At 42.5% G+C, this 20,316-nt stretch overlaps 1 protein-coding gene across 1 annotated transcript in view; it reads right to left on the reverse strand.

Annotated features, from left to right (window-relative positions):
- LOC143026847 (uncharacterized) overlaps window positions 1-20,316 on the reverse strand; it is a 108,129-nt gene that overhangs the window by 23,229 nt on the left and 64,584 nt on the right. Inside the window, exons 5-8 of the mRNA XM_076187629.1 lie at window positions 8,155-8,316; window positions 7,057-7,170; window positions 6,683-6,838; window positions 3,533-3,710 (exon numbers count right to left, since the gene is read on the reverse strand). Of these exons, the coding sequence (XP_076043744.1) occupies window positions 3,533-3,710; window positions 6,683-6,838; window positions 7,057-7,170; window positions 8,155-8,316 (610 nt within the window). The remainder of the gene's footprint in view (window positions 1-3,532; window positions 3,711-6,682; window positions 6,839-7,056; window positions 7,171-8,154; window positions 8,317-20,316) is intronic.

A 20,316-nucleotide genomic window follows, 5' to 3' on the forward strand; every position in this document is an offset into this window, starting at 1 on the left:
CCGGAAACACAATAATCTCTGATGAATAGCGTGCATATAAATAAATAGGTAAGTTAATGATAATATAGTAAAATAAATCAGGAAGGGGCTACTAAAGCTCATGAAAACTGATCATATCGAAACTGTGCTGCTACTCTTTTTAAGTCTCTCCTTTACTATTTATATGACTCCACTTTTATATGATACTGAGTATCCCCTAGGAAAAAAAATAACGCTGTAGTTATTGTTAAAATATGAAACGTTACACATAAAAATTCTGCCTGCTCAAATAGTAAACGTGGCGTCATCGAGGATGGCCAAGATGCATAATTGCGTCAGACCCATCACCTTGCCTTCTAGAATATTTTTATAATTCCGTTGCTCCATTGGGCGTGAATGTGTGCCTACACCTAAAATGTGTTACTGCATTAATATAAAATGTGTGTATCTATATGCGGAAATCTGACGTGGCTTCGCTGTTGGCGTTTAAATTCAATGTATGCATGCACCACGCATGCGCGGCACTGACACAAAGTGTATGAAATTTTCAATTCTCAGGTGTAGATCTAAAGACTTTTTCTTTATTCCACTGGGTTTTCCATCATCCATACTAGCTCGTAGCAAGTAGAATACATAGTACCATTTTCAGTGTATTTGTTACCACCCACCATATTTAAATTCATATGCATCAAACGAAAGCCCAAACACTCCAGCTTCTGGAACAGTTCCCAGTACTTGGGCGCCATACCCTTCAGTGTTTCTGTAGATAAAAAAGAAAGGAAAAGGTTACCGACTTTTTTTTTTTTCTTTTTTTTTTTAGAAAAGGCAGATAACAGCTCTCACAACTACCTATGTGTATTTTAATATGAATGGCACGATACACATATTCATACAAGGACTGATATATATAAATTGGTAATGAACATATGAGTGGCATTTCATCATACGGATAGGGGTATGATAAAAAAATATCCACAAGATTTGCTCAAGGCTGGAATTGGCATCAGTGGTGTTGTCACTGTATACAAGAGAATACAAGAAAAACGAAGAAAATGCATGAGGCGGCAACTACTGATCCTAAACCTGCATTATAAGAGGGAAAGCTGGGACCACTGAAGGAGCAATGGGAGAAGGGTAATATGATAGTGATACTTAAAAGAGAGAAATGACTAGAAAAAAAAAACCGGACAGAGAGGATTTGTTAATATGGAATGAAAGAACATGGGGTCATGAAAATTAAGAAAAAATCTTAAATTTTGTTAGGAAGCATAACGTTTCACACTATGCGTCAATTTGTAAAAGGAGGAAATGGCCAACTATATGAATTGATTTAAGGCTAAGTTTAACATGTAAAATTATCAAGATGGTACTCCATATGTATAACTCCAACCTCGTACACTACAGTTAGGTACACACGCACGCGCGCACGCGCACACGCACACACACACACACACATACACACACACACACGCACGCACACACATACACACATACACACACACACACACACACACACACACACACACACACACACACACACACACACACACACACACACACGTGATCCAAAGACCAAGTGAATACACACACACCTTGATGCTAATAGTGGAAAGACAGGTCTATGAAGAGGATTAATTAAAAAGAATATGTAGAGAGTTTGATCAGTTTAGTGGTGCTAGGAAATCTCAATGCTAGAGTAGATGAGCCGACATATGGAGTATTAAGGAGGTGCGGGATGTCAGGTAAAAACTACAGTGGAGTGAATATATTTGAGATATTTTTGGAAAGGGAGTTAATGATAGCGAATTGTTTAAGAAGAGAGACAGGTATAAGTATACGTGGAAAAGGGTGATGGGTTGGAGAGTGGATGACTGGGATTAATAGATTATGCAGTGGTGCCAGGATTGGAAGAGGGACTCTCGTATCACGATCTGTTACTGTAAATGGGTAATGGTACTGGGATAGCGGGATGGAAGAAAAGGGAGGGAAGAGGGGGGGGTGAAAAACCTTAGATACAACGGAATACAAAGAAGATGCAAACAGCAAGAGACTTATTAGTCCGTACGGGGCTACTTGCGAATTCAAAAGAGGGTGTAAACAGTGGAAACGGTTAAGAACCACAGACTTAACTCAAGTGTACGATTTCTCGACGGTGAGAAATAGGTTAGATTGGGGTTGGGCTCCATATACTGTATTCATCTAGGCGTGTTTTAAAAGTGTCTATTATATCTGAACTTGCAATATAAACGGATAGTTTGTTTCAATCAATTAGTCAGCAGACCAAATCGGTACTCGTACACCAGCAAGCCTGTTTGTGTGTGTGTGTGTGTGTGTGTGTGTGTGTGTGTGTGTGTGTGTGTGTGTGTGTGTGTGTGTGTGTGTGTGTGTGTGTGTGTGTGTGTGTGTGTGTGTGTGTGTGTGTGTGAGAGAGTGTGTGTGTGTGTGTGTGTGTGTGTGTGTGTGTGTGTGTGTGTGTGTGTGTGTGTGTGTGTGTGTGTGTGTGTGTGTGTGTGTGTGTGCGCGTGTGTGTGTGTGTGTGCGTGCGTCTGTGTGTGTGTGTGTGTGTGTGTGCGCGCGCATCTGTGTGTTTGTGTGTGTGTGTGTGTGTGTGTGTGTGTGTGTGTGTGTGTGTGTGTGTGTGTGTGTGTGTGCGTGCGTGCGTGTGTGTGTGTGTGTGTGTGTGTGTGTGTGTGTGTGTGTGTGTGTGTGTGTGTGTGTGTGTGTGTGTGTGTGTGTGTGTGTGTGTGTGTGTGTGTGTGTGTGTGTGTGTGTGTGTGCACGTGTGTGTGCGTGTGTGTGTGTGTGATTCTCCATTGTCTTGGATCACGTGTTGAACTCGTGATCAACAGCTGCTATTTCCCTCCTGGAAGAGAGCTCACAGCTCATATATGACCAATCTATGGGTAATGCTATGACCTTACACGCGCACACACACCCAACTCCCCGGCCACGATTGTTGGAGTAACGACTCATAACGCAGCGATACTGAAATTATTTCAGCCCTGGGCTGGATTCGAACCCGGACCGCCGTAGTGGCGGCCGGGAACTCTACCACTGCTCCATCAATAGCTTGTGTGTGTGTGTGTGTGTGTGTGTGTGTGTGTGTGTGTGTGTGTGTGTGTGTGTGTGTGTGTGTGTGTGTGTGTGTGTGTGTGTGTGTGTGTGTGTGCGTGTGTGTGTATTTACCTAGTTGTATATCACGGGAAGGGGAGCTATGCTCGTGGTGTCCCGTCTTCATATCTCATTTTATCTAAACTGTTTTTAAATTCATGTATTATTTTTGCACACACACACACTACTTTCTCATCTAGCTGTGCGTGTGTGTGTGTGTGTGTGTGTGTGTGTGTGTGTGTGTGTGTGTGTGTGTGTGTGTGTGTGTGTGTGTGTGTGTGTGTCTTCACCACTTTTCATACAAAGGATTACAAAGGCGGCGCATGCCGGCAGGAGTCCTTTTGGTCCATAACTAGGTCGGATTCGAAAAAATATAATAATGATACAAAAATAAAATAAAATAAAAATTATAATAATATAACTTCATCAAGTTGTCTCTTACCTCCCCTGTCTGGATGGATTTCCACGCCAAGCTGTTTGACCCTCTTCAGGAGTCGAGACGAATTGTAGAGGGACTCTTCGAAGAAAGGAATCTCCGAGGTCTCGATGTCCATCTTGAGATAGTCAATAGGGCTGTTCTCGGTCGAAGTTAACTTGACAATGTTCTTGTAGGTCATGACCTAAGCGAACGAAAATGAGAGAAAATATATAAATAAATACCTACATACATATACCAAAGGCTTTTCCCCCCTACACGGGGGGTAGCCAAAAAGAAAAAGGCATAGAAACCACTCCCACCCATTTCATTTCTTATATATTCCACTCCCCTCCACCCTCCTCCCTCCCTCTTATCTTGGCACCTCCTGGATGACAGGTCATCCCTGCATCCTGACTGCTGCCCTGGGTCAGAAGCAGTGTCGCAAGACAGCACATTCACAGCAAGGCCGCTTCATAAATTCGGCGACCCCCCATCTCCGTCCCCCCATGCAGAAAAGGAGAAGACAGGGAGAAATCCCTTCGGGATGCATCAAATTTTTCTCATACATACTTCCTCACCCCCCATCCCCCACCCACTTCCCCTCATGCATCACAGCATACACAACCCCTCTCCATTCACCCTATCTTCTGTCCTCTCCCGTCCTTCCTCCACAGATATTCCTCTCTTTTGTAATGCCCCTTTCACCCATCCACCCATCTCATCCTAGGACGCCCCCTCATATTCACTCCTTCCACTTCTGGTTTCCATACTTCTGTTACTACTCTTTCTTCACTCATTCTTTCCATGTGTCCAAACCATCCTAATACCCTTTCATCATCCCTATCTCCCAGTTCCCTTTCCACCCCTGTTCTCCTCCTCACCTCCTCATTTCTCATTATCTAGCCTAGTAACCCCTATCATACTTCTCAGACATTTCATCTCAAACACATTCAAACTCTTTCTCTCTTCCTCTCTCATGTTCCATGTTTCTGCCCCGTGCAGTGCTGTTGGCACAATCACTCCTTCATAAAACCTCCTCTCAGCATCCATTCCCAAATGTCTATTCCTCATTACACTTTTTAATCCACCAAGGCATTTACTCGCTTTTCTCAACCTACATTCTACCTCCACCCCACTCCTCCCTTTCCCACCACATTCCCACCCAAGTATCTAATACTATCCACTTCCTCCAGTCTTTCACCCTTAATACTCACTTCCAGCCTGCTGTCACTCTCTCCCCTTGTGCATCTCATCACCTTACTTTTGCCCTCATTGATCTTCAGCTTCCTTCTTTCACACACCTTCTCAAACTCTGTCACTAACTTCCTCAATTCCTCCTCTGATCCTGCTACAAGTGCAATGTCATCCGCAAACAACAACTTGCTCACCTCCCACTTTTCTCCAATTTCTTTAATCATCTCGAATCCCTGACCCACTACCCTTGCATTCATCTCTCGCACCATCCCATCCATGTAAAGATTGAACAGCCAGGGCGGCATAACACATCCCTGACGAAGTCCCACCTTTACCTCAAACCATTCATTATCTCCATTTCTAATCCTAACACAAGCTCTACTACTCTCGTAAAAACTCTTGACTGCTCGATACAGCTTTCCTCCTATCCCATATATCTGCAGTACCTCCCACAGTGCCTTCCTGTCTACCCTGTCATAAGCGTTTTCCAGATCCATAAAAGCCCAAAAAACATCCTTACCTTTTCCTATAGCTTTCTCACATATCTGTCTTACCACAAAAATCTGATCTACACAACCCCTACCTATCCTAAACCCACACTGTTCCTCACCAATTACTCCCTCTGCTCCTCTCCTAATCCTCTCAATTAAGACCCTCCCATAAGCCTTCCCAACTACACTTAACAAGTTGATCCCTCTGAAACTACTACACTCACACTTGTCCCCCTTTCTCTTGTAAAGTGGAGCTATACAGGCACTCCTCCAGTCCTCCGGCACTGTACCCTCTCTTAAACAAACATTAAATAGCCTCACCAGCCAGTCCACCATAACTGTACCTCCTTTCTTCAGACATTCTGCATGACATCCATCCAACCCAGGTGCCTTACCTGCTCTCATCATCTTAACAGCTGCTTTCACTTCATCCTTTCCTATTTCTCCTCCATTTTCCTCACTCATCACTCTCATTTTCTTAGCGTTTCCCTCTGCAACTACCTTTCCCTCCCTATCCTCCTTCACATTTAGCAACTCCCTAAAATACTCTGTTCACCTTCCTCTCACTGCCTTCTCTTCCATTATCATCTCTACATCTGCACCTTTTACCTTTTCTTCTCTACTTGATTCGCCTCCTCTTTCTCTTTTAATTTCCTTCCAAAACATCTTTTTATTACTTTCAAAATTTTCTGTCATACTCTTACCTCATTTCACATCTGCTCTCCTCTTTGCTTCCTTTATCTTATGCTTAACTTCCCTTCTCTTTACTTTGTACCTCTCATACGATTCCCTCGTCCTAATTTGTAGCCAACCTATGAATTCCTGCTTATACTCTTCTACACCTTTGCTTCCTCATCCCACCACTCACTACCCTTCTTTCTATTTCCTCCGCCCTCCTTGTTCCACACACAATCTTTGCACACCATATGACTCCCTCCTTGAACTATCCCCATTCCTCCTCCACTCCTAGTTCTACTCTATCCTTTACTCCCTTCCACTCCCCTTTCAGCTTCTTATACTCATTCTCTTCTTTTCTCTCATTTAAGCAGTTCACTCTAAGTACCTCCCTACCTTCTGCTCTTTTCCTCTTTCTCCACCTATTATCCACTCTCAATTTACCTTCCACCAGAAAATGATCTGATATTCCCCCACTCTCTCCCCTTAGAACATGTACATCCTTAACTCTTCCTACCATACTCCTGGTCACCACTAAAAGTCCATTAACGCTCTATCTGCCACCCTTCCATCCACCACCCTCTCCCATGTGCACAGCTGATATAAACTTCAAGAATAAAGAGCACGCCCTTCACTATCCTGAAAACTCTTTTTATTTCAGAGAAAACCCCGATATTGAATCTTCAGACACTTTTGCTGTTATCTCATCGTTAAGATCACCCACATAGATAGCGGCTATGGTTCTTGTTGTGCACGGAGACCGAAACTAGTGTTGTTTACCAGCTTGAGCATACAGCTGAGGCGACAGAAACACCGAACTGCTACACCGCATCTCTGATGTCAGCCGCTGCCCAGATGGTTTGGGAAGTATAAAAATTTGACGAGCAATTGTCCATTTGCATTTTACGGAAATCGAATCCAGGCCTCCTGCTTTCGTGGCAGGAACACTACTAACTCCACAGTATGTGAACTAATACAAAAAGGCTCACTTATATTGTGTAGACATACAGTCTTTGCATTAGCGTACATACGAGCAGCAATTACCATCTATGTCGAGTACAAACCGCTTCCATGCATGAAAACGTCTCGCAAAGACAGAGAAACGTTACGGTACCTACAGACACCAAGTGTGTGTGTGCGTGGGGGGGGGGGAAGGTACGTAATCCCTCAACAAACCATCATTCTTACCTTCCATTCATTGTTCATGGTAACATCTTCACCGCCCACACCGATGTTAAAGAACCTTATGTTCGGGGTACGGTAGTGCGACTCCTTACCCATCGTTGGGTCGAAGGCATAGACCTGGGGGACGGTGATTAAAGACACTCAGGTTAATACAAAGGATTACAAAAGAGGAGCATGCCGACAGGAGACCATTTGGTCCATGACTAGGTTGGATGCGGAGAAAATTACATTAATAAATAAATGAAGGAAAAAGAAATAAGAATTATAATAATATAAATAATAATAAATTAAATAAATGCATAGGTATAGTTAAATAATAAACAAACAGGTAAACAGTAAATAATAATAAATTGACAGATAACTAATAATAAATAAAAATCAAACAAATAATAGTAAACAAACATAATAACAAACAAATAAACAAATAATATAAAATAATGAGCTGAGAGTAAGCAAATCCATAATAACATCACAAATGCTATAGCTAGCAAGCATTGCCGCCGCGGGAATTGAAACAGCCTTAGGTGTTCAAAAAACACTTAAGCAGGAGGGAAAGGTACCTGTATTGTTCTGGTTACATTAATTGTGTGTACGTCAAAGGTTGTTGATGTAGCCAACTGTGTAGTCCACTCTGTAGCGCGAATTTTGTAGACATGTCGTGTTCCATGAAAAAAAGGAATCTGAGGTTAGGGTATATGTCTGTCTGTCTGTATGTATGTATGTATGTATGTATGTATGTATGTATGTATGTATGTATGTATGTATGTATGTATGTATGTATGTATGTATGTGCAATAAAAACACTAGGAACTTGTGTTCACAAATGCGTAAGCAACCACTGAGAAAAGTAAACTAACGAAGCAGAGCGCTTTCGTATAATTACATCTTCAGTGCTGATACAGCACTGAAGATATAATTATACGAAAGCGCTCTGCTTCGTTAGTTTACTTTTCCCAGTGGTTACTTACGCATGTATGTATGTATGTATGTATGTATGTATGTATGTATGTATGTATGTATGTATGTATGTATGTATGTATGTATGTATGTATGTATGTATCTAAAAATCTACAATGCACATAAATCTGTCTGCCAGCTTACCTTGCAACCCTTGTGGTCCATTGCATCGTCGAAGGACCACTCATTGTTGATCCCGAACGAGAAAATGGTGCAGTTAACCTGAGCGAGGCCGTAGGGAGGATCCATGCAGATGATCTTGTTGCCGTCCAATGAGCCGGACTGTATTTCTCCGCCGAACGAAACCTTCGGAAACAACGACTACACTGAATACATGACCGGCAAAACGATCTTAGAAGACATTGTCAACACTAGAACAAACAGACTGGCAAAATTATCGTTTGAAAATAATGTCAACGGTGAATACGCGACTGTCAAAAGGATTTCTGTAAGCTCAAAATTATACACACACGCACATAGACACCTCACCAAGCAAACTACAACGTCTTAGACGTAGTATTCTGCTCGACATTACTGATATTCAATACATAATGGAGAAGAAAATAAGACTGGCCTCAAATTCATCATCACTGCAACCCAAACAACAAACATGCATACAGAGCCCTCACAAATTACTCCAAAGTCAACTAAATGAAACTTACAAGGGAAATAGAACAAAATTTCCCTAAACTTCAACAATACAAACCTTACAAACGCATACAAAGCAGACACAAAACACACGCAAAGAGTATAGTCTATAGGGAAATTACCGGATATTCAGAGCCTTATCGAACAACGAAACGCACTCAAACGCAACTTTCCATGCCCACACACGGAAAATAGAACGACCCTAGAACTGGGGAATGAAATGATACAAAGAAGAGAAAAACAAACGAAACATACTGGATCTCCTTTGTTGACACGAGTAGCCATACTCGTACAAATTAGTTAACTTTATGGAATATTAAGAACCATGACACTGTTCCACACTAACACAACGCGGCAACATATCCGCTTACAGACAATTACACTTGCTCACAGACCACACAACAGGCACAACACATGGATAAAAAAAAAAACTAAAACATTACTGCTACAGGGCCTGACACACACCTGAAACAAATCTATCCAGAAACCAGGCCCTTGCAGGCATAATTACACGATAATTGCTAACATTAGGACGTACGGTATTGATATTCCACTGCTTAATTCCAAGGAACAAGCTACACTTGCTATGACGTTTCTCCACACCCTACCCGAGATAAAAGAACTAACACTTTGTCCATTTTGTTCCCACACATCATGGTCTTGACCATTACCCTCTACAAGTACACTACCGGTAGAAATGACACAACCAATAGTTAACGACACCAATGACAAAAACCACGCCAACTATTAACATCATTAGACTTAAGTATGGCTTTTGATGCCGTTCCCCAACACAGACTCACAAACAAGATATACAACACAAACTTGCATGATAACACCAAACGTTGGACTACCAACTATGGAGGCGCCTACAGTCCTACTTACGCGACTTCCCACCGAACCACATCACCACAACATGCCGTTTGCAAAGACATCCTCAAAGCAGCCACAAATCAGTTATGTTTACTTTGGTTAGCGGTCTAAGGCGCTGTCAAATGTACTCTGTTACGGAAATGTATGTATCGAGCTAGCCCGCACAAGAGGGGACCTAAAAGTTTGAATAGTTTCCATCTGAATTGTCTTCTGCTTCCCATGGGAATGTTTGTTTGTATTGTGCGCACATCTGTACCCAGAGACATACCTTATTTTTGCAAATTATTGTCACGGTGTTCAGGTATCGGAAGAACTCCTTCAAGGAGGGAAGGGGAATCTCCTGGCATGGATCTGATGACAAAGTGGATAAAGAAAATATGAAATAATAAACACAATAAGTAGATAAAAAAGAATATTCTTTTTCCGTAGGGTCTATAAACGAAACTAAGGAAAACAAGAATAAAAATACTATCATGCAATTACTTCCAATGAGAGGAGGTTGGGCATCAAACCATATAATTAATTAAGTTGTCCAATTTAATGAGTCTGATTAAAATCAAATCTTATTTCTATTACGTGTGTGTGTTACGTTATAGAACTGCCTATGAGTCGCCACTTACATTACAGGGCCCTATGAGCCAGCTCATCTCTAGTAGTCTGTCTTAGACTAAGTTATCCGGTCTGTAGCCGGTAATTTACTGTAGGACTAGAGGTAGGGTAACAAATAACACTAGTCAACAAAAAATAAAAATGGTTTGTTAGCTCTACTTTTCGAGATACACCTACGTGTCACAACAGGATCCATTAGACTAGCAGCAGTATGTTTCTTACATTAACAGTTTCACGCCCTTCTGTATTGTTCTAGCAGTCATAAAAAGTGGTTGTACTCTGCAAGTTTTTAAACTTGTAATAAATAAGCTACTACTACTACTACTACTACTACTACTACTACTACTACTACTACTACTACTACTACTACTACTACTACTACTACTACTATTTTTTTTTTCTTTTTTTTTTTACACGACCTCCATCCTCGTGGAACCGTGTGGTGGAAGCAGCAGGATCTGTCCCCCACAGACACAGTTCATTGGCCCCTCTCCCGCCATTGACTGTGGTCGACGACCCTTTTATTTATCTATTTAATTGTTATTAATAATGCCTACTACTACTACTACTACTACTACTACTACTACTACTACTACTACTACTACTACTACTACTTCTACTACTACTACTTCTACTACCACCACTACTACTACCACTACTACTACTACTACTACTACTACTACTACTACTACTACTACTACTACTACTACTACTACTACTACTACTACTACTACTACTACTACTACTTTTTTTTTTTTTTTATATATATATATATATATATAATACGACCTCCATCCTATTGGAACTGTGTGGTGGAAGCAGCAGGGTCTGTCTTCCACAGACACAGTTCATTGGCCCCTCTCCCGCCAATGACTGTGGTCAACGACCCTTTCATTTGTTTATTTATTTATCTATTTTTAATAATGCCTAGTACAAAAGTTCATTTATCCTACTGTCAACCACCGTCTGCTCAAAATCCAGGTTTTGTATATGTGTTGATTTGGGCGGTGGGGACCTGGTACCTCTCAGGCACAAGAGGGCTGATCTTAGGAGTGAGAATGATAGTCTACATCTCATCCATGAAACAATGCTGCTTTTTGGTTGTTGTTTCTTTTCAGCCATTACCTCAGCCAGCCGAGCGTAGAATGCCTTTGCTCTAGGACCCATCCCACCTGAAGTCGTAAAGGTTATAGGAGTGAATGAGCCCTGGTCTACATTCTGTATGCGCTCCTCGTACATCCTGATCTTCTCATGCTCGTTCCGAGAGTGGGATGCCTCAATAGTTAGGTTGCTGTAACAGGGGGCCATCGGATCAAATATTCGCATGTCAAAGAAAGCCAATTGTCCCCGTGTCCAGAAACCTCTTGCGCTGACATCCACTCTTGCTTCATCTGATGTGTTGGACGTGCGGTATCTGAAGTTCTCCCCTCCTAGTGGGAGTAATGTTGGTTCGATAGTCACATCCTTGCACACCTCCTGAAGCATTTGGGCAGTGAGATCTCTTACCTCATCGTGTCGCATGCAAATGAATCCACCTTGCTTGCATATCATTGCATGGTCTGTAGTAAATTGTACACCACAGGAGCATCTGTTAGGCAGCCCTCCTAATGGCCATCCATACCTCAGGGCAATGGCATCCGTGAATTCTCTTTTGTTTAGGGTGAATCCCTTTGCCCTGATTGGTAGTGCTGTCAGCCAATTAGACGCCCCAGCTTCCTGCGCCATTGTTATCTTTCTTTTTATATAATTCGATAGCCGAGCTAGAAGTGCTTGAAGTTCCTCCTTCTGCCTCTCCTCCCTTCCCTTTGAAATGTTTCTTCTAATTTCCCTAACCTCCTCCATGATAGTCTCCTTCCGTTGATCTTGTGACACGATGTTGTTTGTCAATGAGGACGTGAGTTTCATGGAGTTTCGGTGTTCTGTGTCGGCAAGGTTTAGCGGGTTGGAGATACCTAGCCCTCCCAATCTAGGTGGAAGTTCCATAAGTTTTCTTTCCTCTTCGTTTATTGTCCGTCCGTTGGTGATGGCCGGTATTAGCTCGTTTCTGATGGTTTCTTCAAGGGGTCTTAGTAGGTCGGTGATGTTCGGTACCGTCCTTAATATGTAGTTCCACTTATGTTTCACACCATATATGAATGCGGCATATACCGCCTGCGGTTCGGTCTTTGCAAAGTTGGCTAGAATCCTAACTTCCGCCACCCATTCGTTAACTTTCTTTTCAACATATTGCTTCTTAAAGGATTCTGAGCCGATCACTGCACCGAGATGTCTTTCCCCCTCCTTTGTTACCTTCACTTCACTGTTCTCAAAGAGGATTCTGGCATTGTCAAAGTACTCTGGCTTCACTATGAGGACAGATTTCTTTGCATTCGGAATGTAACCTAAGCCCGGGCCGTGTGCCAACACCAGATCCCACCACTTTTTTAGGTCAGCTACTTTTCCTGCGCCCGTGAGATCATCTGCGTATGCTACCTGTTTGACCCCGGTGTCCTCATATTGTATCTTCTGCTGCAGGTGCATAAGACCGAGCGCATACATTGCCATGGCCACCGGGTCTCCCTGAGTGGTGCCTTCCGCTGATTTGATGATCTCCACTTTCGATTCTTTCTTCTCCGCCCTGCTGGTGACAAATAGGTTTGCAGGTTCTCTGTATGTGTTCTCCACATACTTGGCCAATACTGGGCATTTAATTTTGATGTGGTGTATGGTAGCCTCTCTATTTAAGTTGTTGAATGCGTTTGATGCATCGACTAATAGGACTGCTTCGCAGTCTGGTTCCTCGAATATTTTTCTCATGGCGTGGACTGCAGCCTCAGAACCCGCCTGTTGCCCTGCGCACACCTGCAGGTTGCCAGCCGCTTCTCGCACCTCATCCTTCGCGACTTCCATAATTGCTTTTCCTATTATTATTCTTAGCACCTCGCCTATACCAATCGGGCGACAGCCAGGTTTCTTATCTAGCGGGATAAGTCTACACGCTGTGTATGCCTCCAGGTGCTGACAGTCTTCAGACGCCAGTTTCTTCGCCAAACCAGCGATGGCCTCCTGCAGTCCCACCGCTGCCGTTCCAAATAGGCTGGTGCTAAGGAGACATTTCCATCCAGACGCATCTAATCCCGATGGTCCCGCCGCTCCTTGGGTGTGTAGAGCAAGGTTCCAGATCCTTTCTCTTGTGATGCTGTCAAAAACTACCTTGTGGGGTGGAAGGTAGTCACCATTGAATTTAGAGTCCAGGTTCGCTGGTCTTGCTATTGGATGTTTTTCTTTCAGGATCTTTATCGTTTCCTCGTTTAGGGGTAGAACTCCAGGATCTTCATTCTCCCCTGCGAGCGTTCTCATGGCAGCCGCCACCTTTCCCTGCCTCATCTTGTCAGCAAAATTCCTGGCTTTGTCTTCTGGACTTTTCTTTCTGTTGATGCCCTTGTTGAGTCTATCTTGGATAGCCTCCGCTTCCATCAACAGTTGCTCTACTTCTCCCTTTTCCCACTTTTCCATCCTCCGTTGCAATGCCTGGACATTCTCTGAGTGCTTAGATTTCCTGTGGGTCCTCTAGCATGTAAGGTGTGGGAGGATAGCTAGCGTTTTGAATACCATCGGGGCGTAGGGAGATGAATTTATATATGCTCTTAATAGATCGGTCATCTCCTCTATTAGGCGTTTGGATGTATTGCATTTAGGTGGGGTGAAGAGGTTTCCTGGAGAACTACTACTACTACTACTACTACTACTACTACTACTACTACTTCTACTTCTACTACTACTACTACTACTACTACTACTACTATTACTACTACTACTGCTACTACTACTACTACTACTACTTTTTTTTTTTTTTTTTTTTTTATAATACGACCTCCATCCTATTGGAACTGTGTGGTGGAAGCAGCAGGGTCTGTCTTCCACAGACACAGTTCATTGGCCCCTCTCCCGCCAATGACTGTGGTCGACGACCCTTTTATTTGTCTATTTATTCATTTATTTTTGATAATGCCTAGTACAAAAGTTCATTTATCCTACTGTCAACCACCGTCTGCTCAAAATCCAGGTTTTGTATATGTGTTGATTTGGGCGGTGGGGACCTGGTACCTCTCAGGCATAAGAGGGCTGATCTTAGTAGTGAGAATGATAGTCTACATCTCATCCATGAAACAATGCTGCTTTTTGGTTGTTGTTTCTTTTCAGCCATTACCTCAGCCAGCCGAGCGTAGAATGCCTTTGCTCTAGGACCCATCCCACCTGAAGTCGTAAAGGTTATAGGAGTGAATGAGCCCTGGTCTACATTCTGTATGCGCTCTTCGTACATCCTGATCTTCTCATACTCGTTCCGAGAGTGGGATGCCTCAATAGTTAGGTTGCTGTAACAGGGGGCCATCGGATCAAATATTCGCATGTCAAAGAAAGCCAATTGTCCCCGTGTCCAGAAACCTCTTGCGCTGACATCCACTCTTGCTTCATCTGATGTGTTGGATGTGCGGTATCTGAAGTTCTCCCCTCCTAGTGGGAGTAATGTTGGTTCGATAGTCACATCCTTGCACACCTCCTGAAGCATTTGGGCAGTGAGATCTCTTACCTCATCGTGTCGCATGCAAATGAATCCACCTTGCTTGCATATCATTGCATGATCTGGAGTAAATTGTGAATCCCTTTGCCCAGATTGGTAGTGCTGTCAGCCAATTGGACGCCCCAGCTTCCTGCGCCATTGTTATCTTTCTTTTTATATGATTCGATAGCCAAGCTAGAAGTGCTTGAAGTTCCTCCTTCTGCCTCTCCTCCCTTCCCTTTGAAATGTTTCTTCTAATTTCCCTAACCTCCTCCATGATAGTCTCCTTCCGTTGATCTTGTGACACGATGTTGTTTGTCAATGAGGACGTGAGTTTCATGGAGTTTCGGTGTTCTGTGTCGGCAAGGTTTAGCGGGTTGGAGATACCTAGCCCTCCCAATCTAGGTGGAAGTTCCATAAGTTTTCTTTCCTCTTCGTTTATTGTCCGTCCGTTGGTGATGGCCGGTATTAGCTCGTTTCTGATGGTTTCTTCAAGGGGTCTTAGTAGGTCGGTGATGTTCGGTACCGTCCTTAATATGTAGTTCCACTTATGTTTCATACTACTACTACTACTACTACTACTACTACTACTACTACTACTGCTGCTACTGCTGCTACTACTACTGCTGCTACTACTACTGCTGCTACTACTACTGCTGGTACTACTACTGCTGGTACTACTACTGCTGGTACTACTACTGCTGGTACTACTACTGCTGGTACTACTACTGCTGGTACTACTACTGCTGGTACTACTACTGCTGGTACTGCTACTGGTACTGCTGGTACTGCTACTGGTACTGCTGGTACTGCTACTGGTACTGCTGGTACTGCTACTGGTACTGCTGGTACTGCTACTGGTACTGCTGGTACTGCTACTGCTACTGGTACTGCTGGTACTGCTACTGGTACTGCTACTACTACTACTGCTGGTACTGCTGGTACTGCTGGTACTACTACTACTACTACTACTACTACTCCTACTACTACTGGTACTACTGGTACTACTACTACTACTACTACTACTACTACTACTACTACTACTACTACTACTACTACTACTACAACAACAACTACAGGGCATGATAGGTAAGGTGGAGGGGAGGGGGGTTTAGTGTAGAAAAAATGAAATGGACGGAAGTTGAAGTTATAATAATAGATATGGGGCAGATCCACTTGCTGTTTTTGTTATTTTTTGTTGAGTGTTAATTTGTCTACCTGTTCTTGGGGCACCAACTTCGGTATCCCTCGAGATCAGAGGAGGAACCAGAACGGTGCTGGGTTACAGAGCGACCCAATTTTTGATGAAGTACACTCATCTAGACCACATCTAAGTGGACAAAGGATGTTAAAAACGTGGGAAAGTAACACTAAGACAAATCGAGGCTTTCAAGTCATGATTAGATAATACTGACAACTCTTGAGACAGTTTCTCACACTGAGGACGCTGACTCGAGACCATGCGCTTGAAATAAGATGCCACGACAAAAGGCATAAACACATGTCATGCACGTATTTAAAACTACTGATCTTCACACGTAATGCACCACATAGTAGTTACCATATGTCACTAACACTAGCTTAATGATAACAACAATAATGATAATAACCTTCAAAAAACGATATGTATCGCTGCCCAGGTGGTTTTCCAGCATCGATCGACGTATCCTCTTGGTTCTTGCAGCTGTTTGGATTCAGGTTATTCTGTCTTTGCATTTGACTGCTGTAGTCCAAAAGTATACCTCGGATGCTGGATTCTGTGGGTCTAAACAATAAAGAGCTAGAAAAGGAACTCATTATAAACTGTGGGACCTAACAACGGCGAAAAAGAATGAAAATTATCTGAGGCCGAACTCAAAAAACTTTAGTGATTCTAACACACACATACACACACACACACACACAAACACACATATTATATGTGTATATATATATATACATATATATATGCATATATATACAGTATATATATATATATATATATATATATATAAATATATTTTTTTTTTTTTTTTTTTTTTTTTTTTTTAGTGCTCCGGCCAAAGCAAATTTCCTAATAATTTCAGTTTCTGGCCGAAACATAGATATGATACAAAACATTGGTGTAACAAACTATTCAAATGGATGATTGTGCCCAAGTCAATGTACAGGGCAGAAATTTAAGAGAAGAGTCGTCTAAATGTACTTGAGATGAAAGTGCTTACGGAGACTGGTGGGTGTTAAAGGATGGTTAGAGTGAAAAATGAGGAAATAAGACAGAGAACGGGAAAAATAAAAAGGGTTGGCAGATTGGATTGATTAAAGAATACTTGGATGGTTTGGACATATGGAAAGAACGAGTGAAGAAAGACTAGCAAAAAGAGTGTGGAAGGTATAGGTGGATGGAGTGAACTTGGTAGGAAGACCGAAAATGAAATGGATGGATGGGGTGAAGGAGATCTTGGTTAAAGAGGAATTATATAGGTGGATGGAGTGAACGTGATAGGAAGACCTAGAATGAAACGGATGGATGGGGTGAATATCTTGGTTAAAGAGGGAATTATATAGGTGGATGGAGTGAACGTGATAGGAAGACCGAGAATGAAATAGATGGATGGAGTGAAGGGGATCTTGGTTAAAGAGGGAATTATATAGGTGGATGGAGTGAACGTGATAGGAGGACCGAGAATGAAACGGATGGATGGAGTGAAGGGGATCTTGGTTAAAGAGGGAATTATATAGGTGGATGGAGTGAACGTGATAGGAAGACCGAGAATGAAACGGATGGATGGGGTGAAGGGGGGCCTTGGTTAAAGAGGGAATTATATAGGTGGATGGAGTGAACGTGATAGGAAGACCGAGAATGAAACAGATGGATGGAGTGAAGGGGATCTTGGTTAAAGAGGGAATTGTATAGGTGGATGGAGTGAACGTGATAGGAAGACCGAGAATGAAATAGATGGATGGGGTGAAGGGGATCTTGGTTAAAGAGGGAATTATATAGGTGGATGGAGTGAACGTGATAGGAAGACCGAGAATGAAACGGATGGATGGAGTGAAGGGGATCTTGGTTAAAGAGGGAATTATATAGGTGGATGGAGTGAACGTGATAGGAAGACCGAGAATGAAACGGATGGATGGGGTGAAGGGGATCTTGGTTAAAGAGGGAATTGTATAGGTGGATGGAGTGAACGTGATAGGAAGACCGAGAATGAAACGGATGAATGGGGTGAAGGGGGATCTTGGTTAAAGAGGGAATTATATAGGTGGATGGAGTGAACGTGATAGGAAGACCGAGAATGAAACGGATGGATGGGGTGAAGGGGATCTTGGTTAAAGAGGGAATTGTATAGGTGGATGGAGTGAACGTGATAGGAAGACCGAGAATGAAACGGATGAATGGGGTGAAGGGGGATCTTGGTTAAAGAGAGAATTATATAGGTGGATGGAGTGAACGTGATAGGAAGACCGAGAATGAAATAGATGGATGGGGTGAAGGGGATCTTGATTAAAGAGGGAATTATATAGGTGGATGGAGTGAACGTGATAGGAAGACCGAGAATGAAACGGATGGATGGAGTGAAGGGGATCTTGGTTAAAGAGGGAATTATATAGGTGGATGGAGTGAACGTGATAGGAAGACCGAGAATGAAACGGATGAATGGGGTGAAGGGGGATCTTGGTTAAAGAGGGAATTATATAGGTGGATGGAGTGAACGTGATAGGAAGACCGAGAATAAAACGGATGAATGGGGTGAAGGGGGATCTTGGTTAAAGAGGGAATTATATAGGTGGATGGAGTGAACGTGATAGGAAGACCGAGAATGAAACGGATGAATGGGGTGAAGGGGGATCTTGGTTAAAGAGGGAATTATATAGGTGGATGGAGTGAACGTGATAGGAAGACCGAGAATGAAACGGATGGATGGGGTGAAGGGGGGCCTTGGTTAAAGAGGGAATTTATCTGTCAAGCAGGAGATGAGAAGGGCAAGAGATAAATGTGAGGGGAGGGTTGTTGTGAATGGGTGACAATGAGACACAAACCGTAGGAATTTCTTCTTCACTATTCTGTAATATCTCGAGCGGGAGGGTCACCATTCAATGAATCGGTTGGGCGGGGGAGGGGGACCAGTTTCGGGTTTTGGGCCCTGCTGTGGTGTTATGTCTTCTTGCATTGCTTCTGACCTAAGTAGAGGTTGGGGATAGGCGATGCCTCATTAACAAGGAGCTAAGGGAGAAAGGAAAACAAATGGGTGATGGATGGTGGAAAGGTGAATGTATGTGTGTGTGTGTTCGTCTAAACGTATCTATAACTAATACCTAATTGTTACAGAAGAAAAGAACTACACTCATAGAGTCTTGTGTCTATGTTTTCATTGGTCAAACTTAGCTTTGAATTCGTTTGTGCTTTGTGATCGGACTACTTGTTTGGCTCAGCTATTTCACGGTTCCATGCGTCTGTGCAGAAAACGGCATTTCTTGACATCTCTCAATTACTCTGCCCTTTTCAGTCTTTTTTTCCCATAACCTCATGTTGCTTTCCCATCGTAAACGAAGAGATCTTCATGGCGTTCAACCAATGTGCCGTACTTTTTAAACCTGGAATGTTGGCTGTGAACTCACGTACCTTTTATAGATGAAGTGGCCGAGCATCAGAAGGAATATGACAATTAGACTCGTAGTGCCCAATTGGTAAACGGAGCGGGACATCGTCGGCTCAGGGAAGGCACGAACTACTTCGGTTCTGTGATGACAACACTGCTCTCTCTCTCTCTCTCTCTCTCTCCAGCACTCTAGGAAGACGATTCGATCTTAACCGAAGGGTTTCGAGTTGTCAGAGGCAAGCCAGATGTCCTGACACAATTATAATAATAGTAATAATGATAACAACAATAACAATAATTATAATAATGATAACAATAATTATATTAATAATAATGATAATGATGATAGTAGTGACACTAATAATAATGACACTAGTAATGATAATAATGTTAATAGCAATGATAATGATAATTCTATAATTATAATTCATCTACAGCATATACTTGAACTTCACCGAGAAACTTAAGTAATATATCTTTCATCGAAATCTTACCCACAATGTTCCGCTATTCGTCCATTTCTACTTTCTTCCATCCCTTACACAAAGTTTATATATTTTTTTCTTTTACGTACAGCTTTCACTATGTTGTGTAATACTTCGTTCAGTGCTCCACAGTTTCAGATACTACTCCATCCATCTTTGTTTCTTTTGAAGTTTAGGTTATAATTCCGTCATTGTAAACGAATAGTAGATTTACCACGCACGAACTTTCTCTTTTGGGTCGAAGTTGTTTTCAAACATAATTGTTTTGTTTTCTAAATGCATCTGTTCTCCATTTGTGTTTTATATATTAAGACCTGGTGAGTTTGTTCACGACTTACACGTGTGCAACAGACTTGAGCTTCTGTCTTCGTCGTCGACAAGTTTCAGAAACAGATGCAGGCAGATGCAGGCAGATGCAGGCAGATGCAGGCAGATGCAGGCAGATGCAGGCAGACATAGATACTCAGCAAGCAGGCAGGCAGGCAGTTACTGGCCACAAGCGCTGTGAAGACTTACTTACATTTACACACACACACATACATACATACTGTACACACATGCATGTATA

Source organism: Oratosquilla oratoria, chromosome 7 (assembly GCF_046742065.1).
Source record: "Oratosquilla oratoria isolate Oo_2021 chromosome 7, ASM4674206v1, whole genome shotgun sequence".
Classification (NCBI taxonomy): domain Eukaryota; kingdom Metazoa; phylum Arthropoda; class Malacostraca; order Stomatopoda; family Squillidae; genus Oratosquilla; species Oratosquilla oratoria.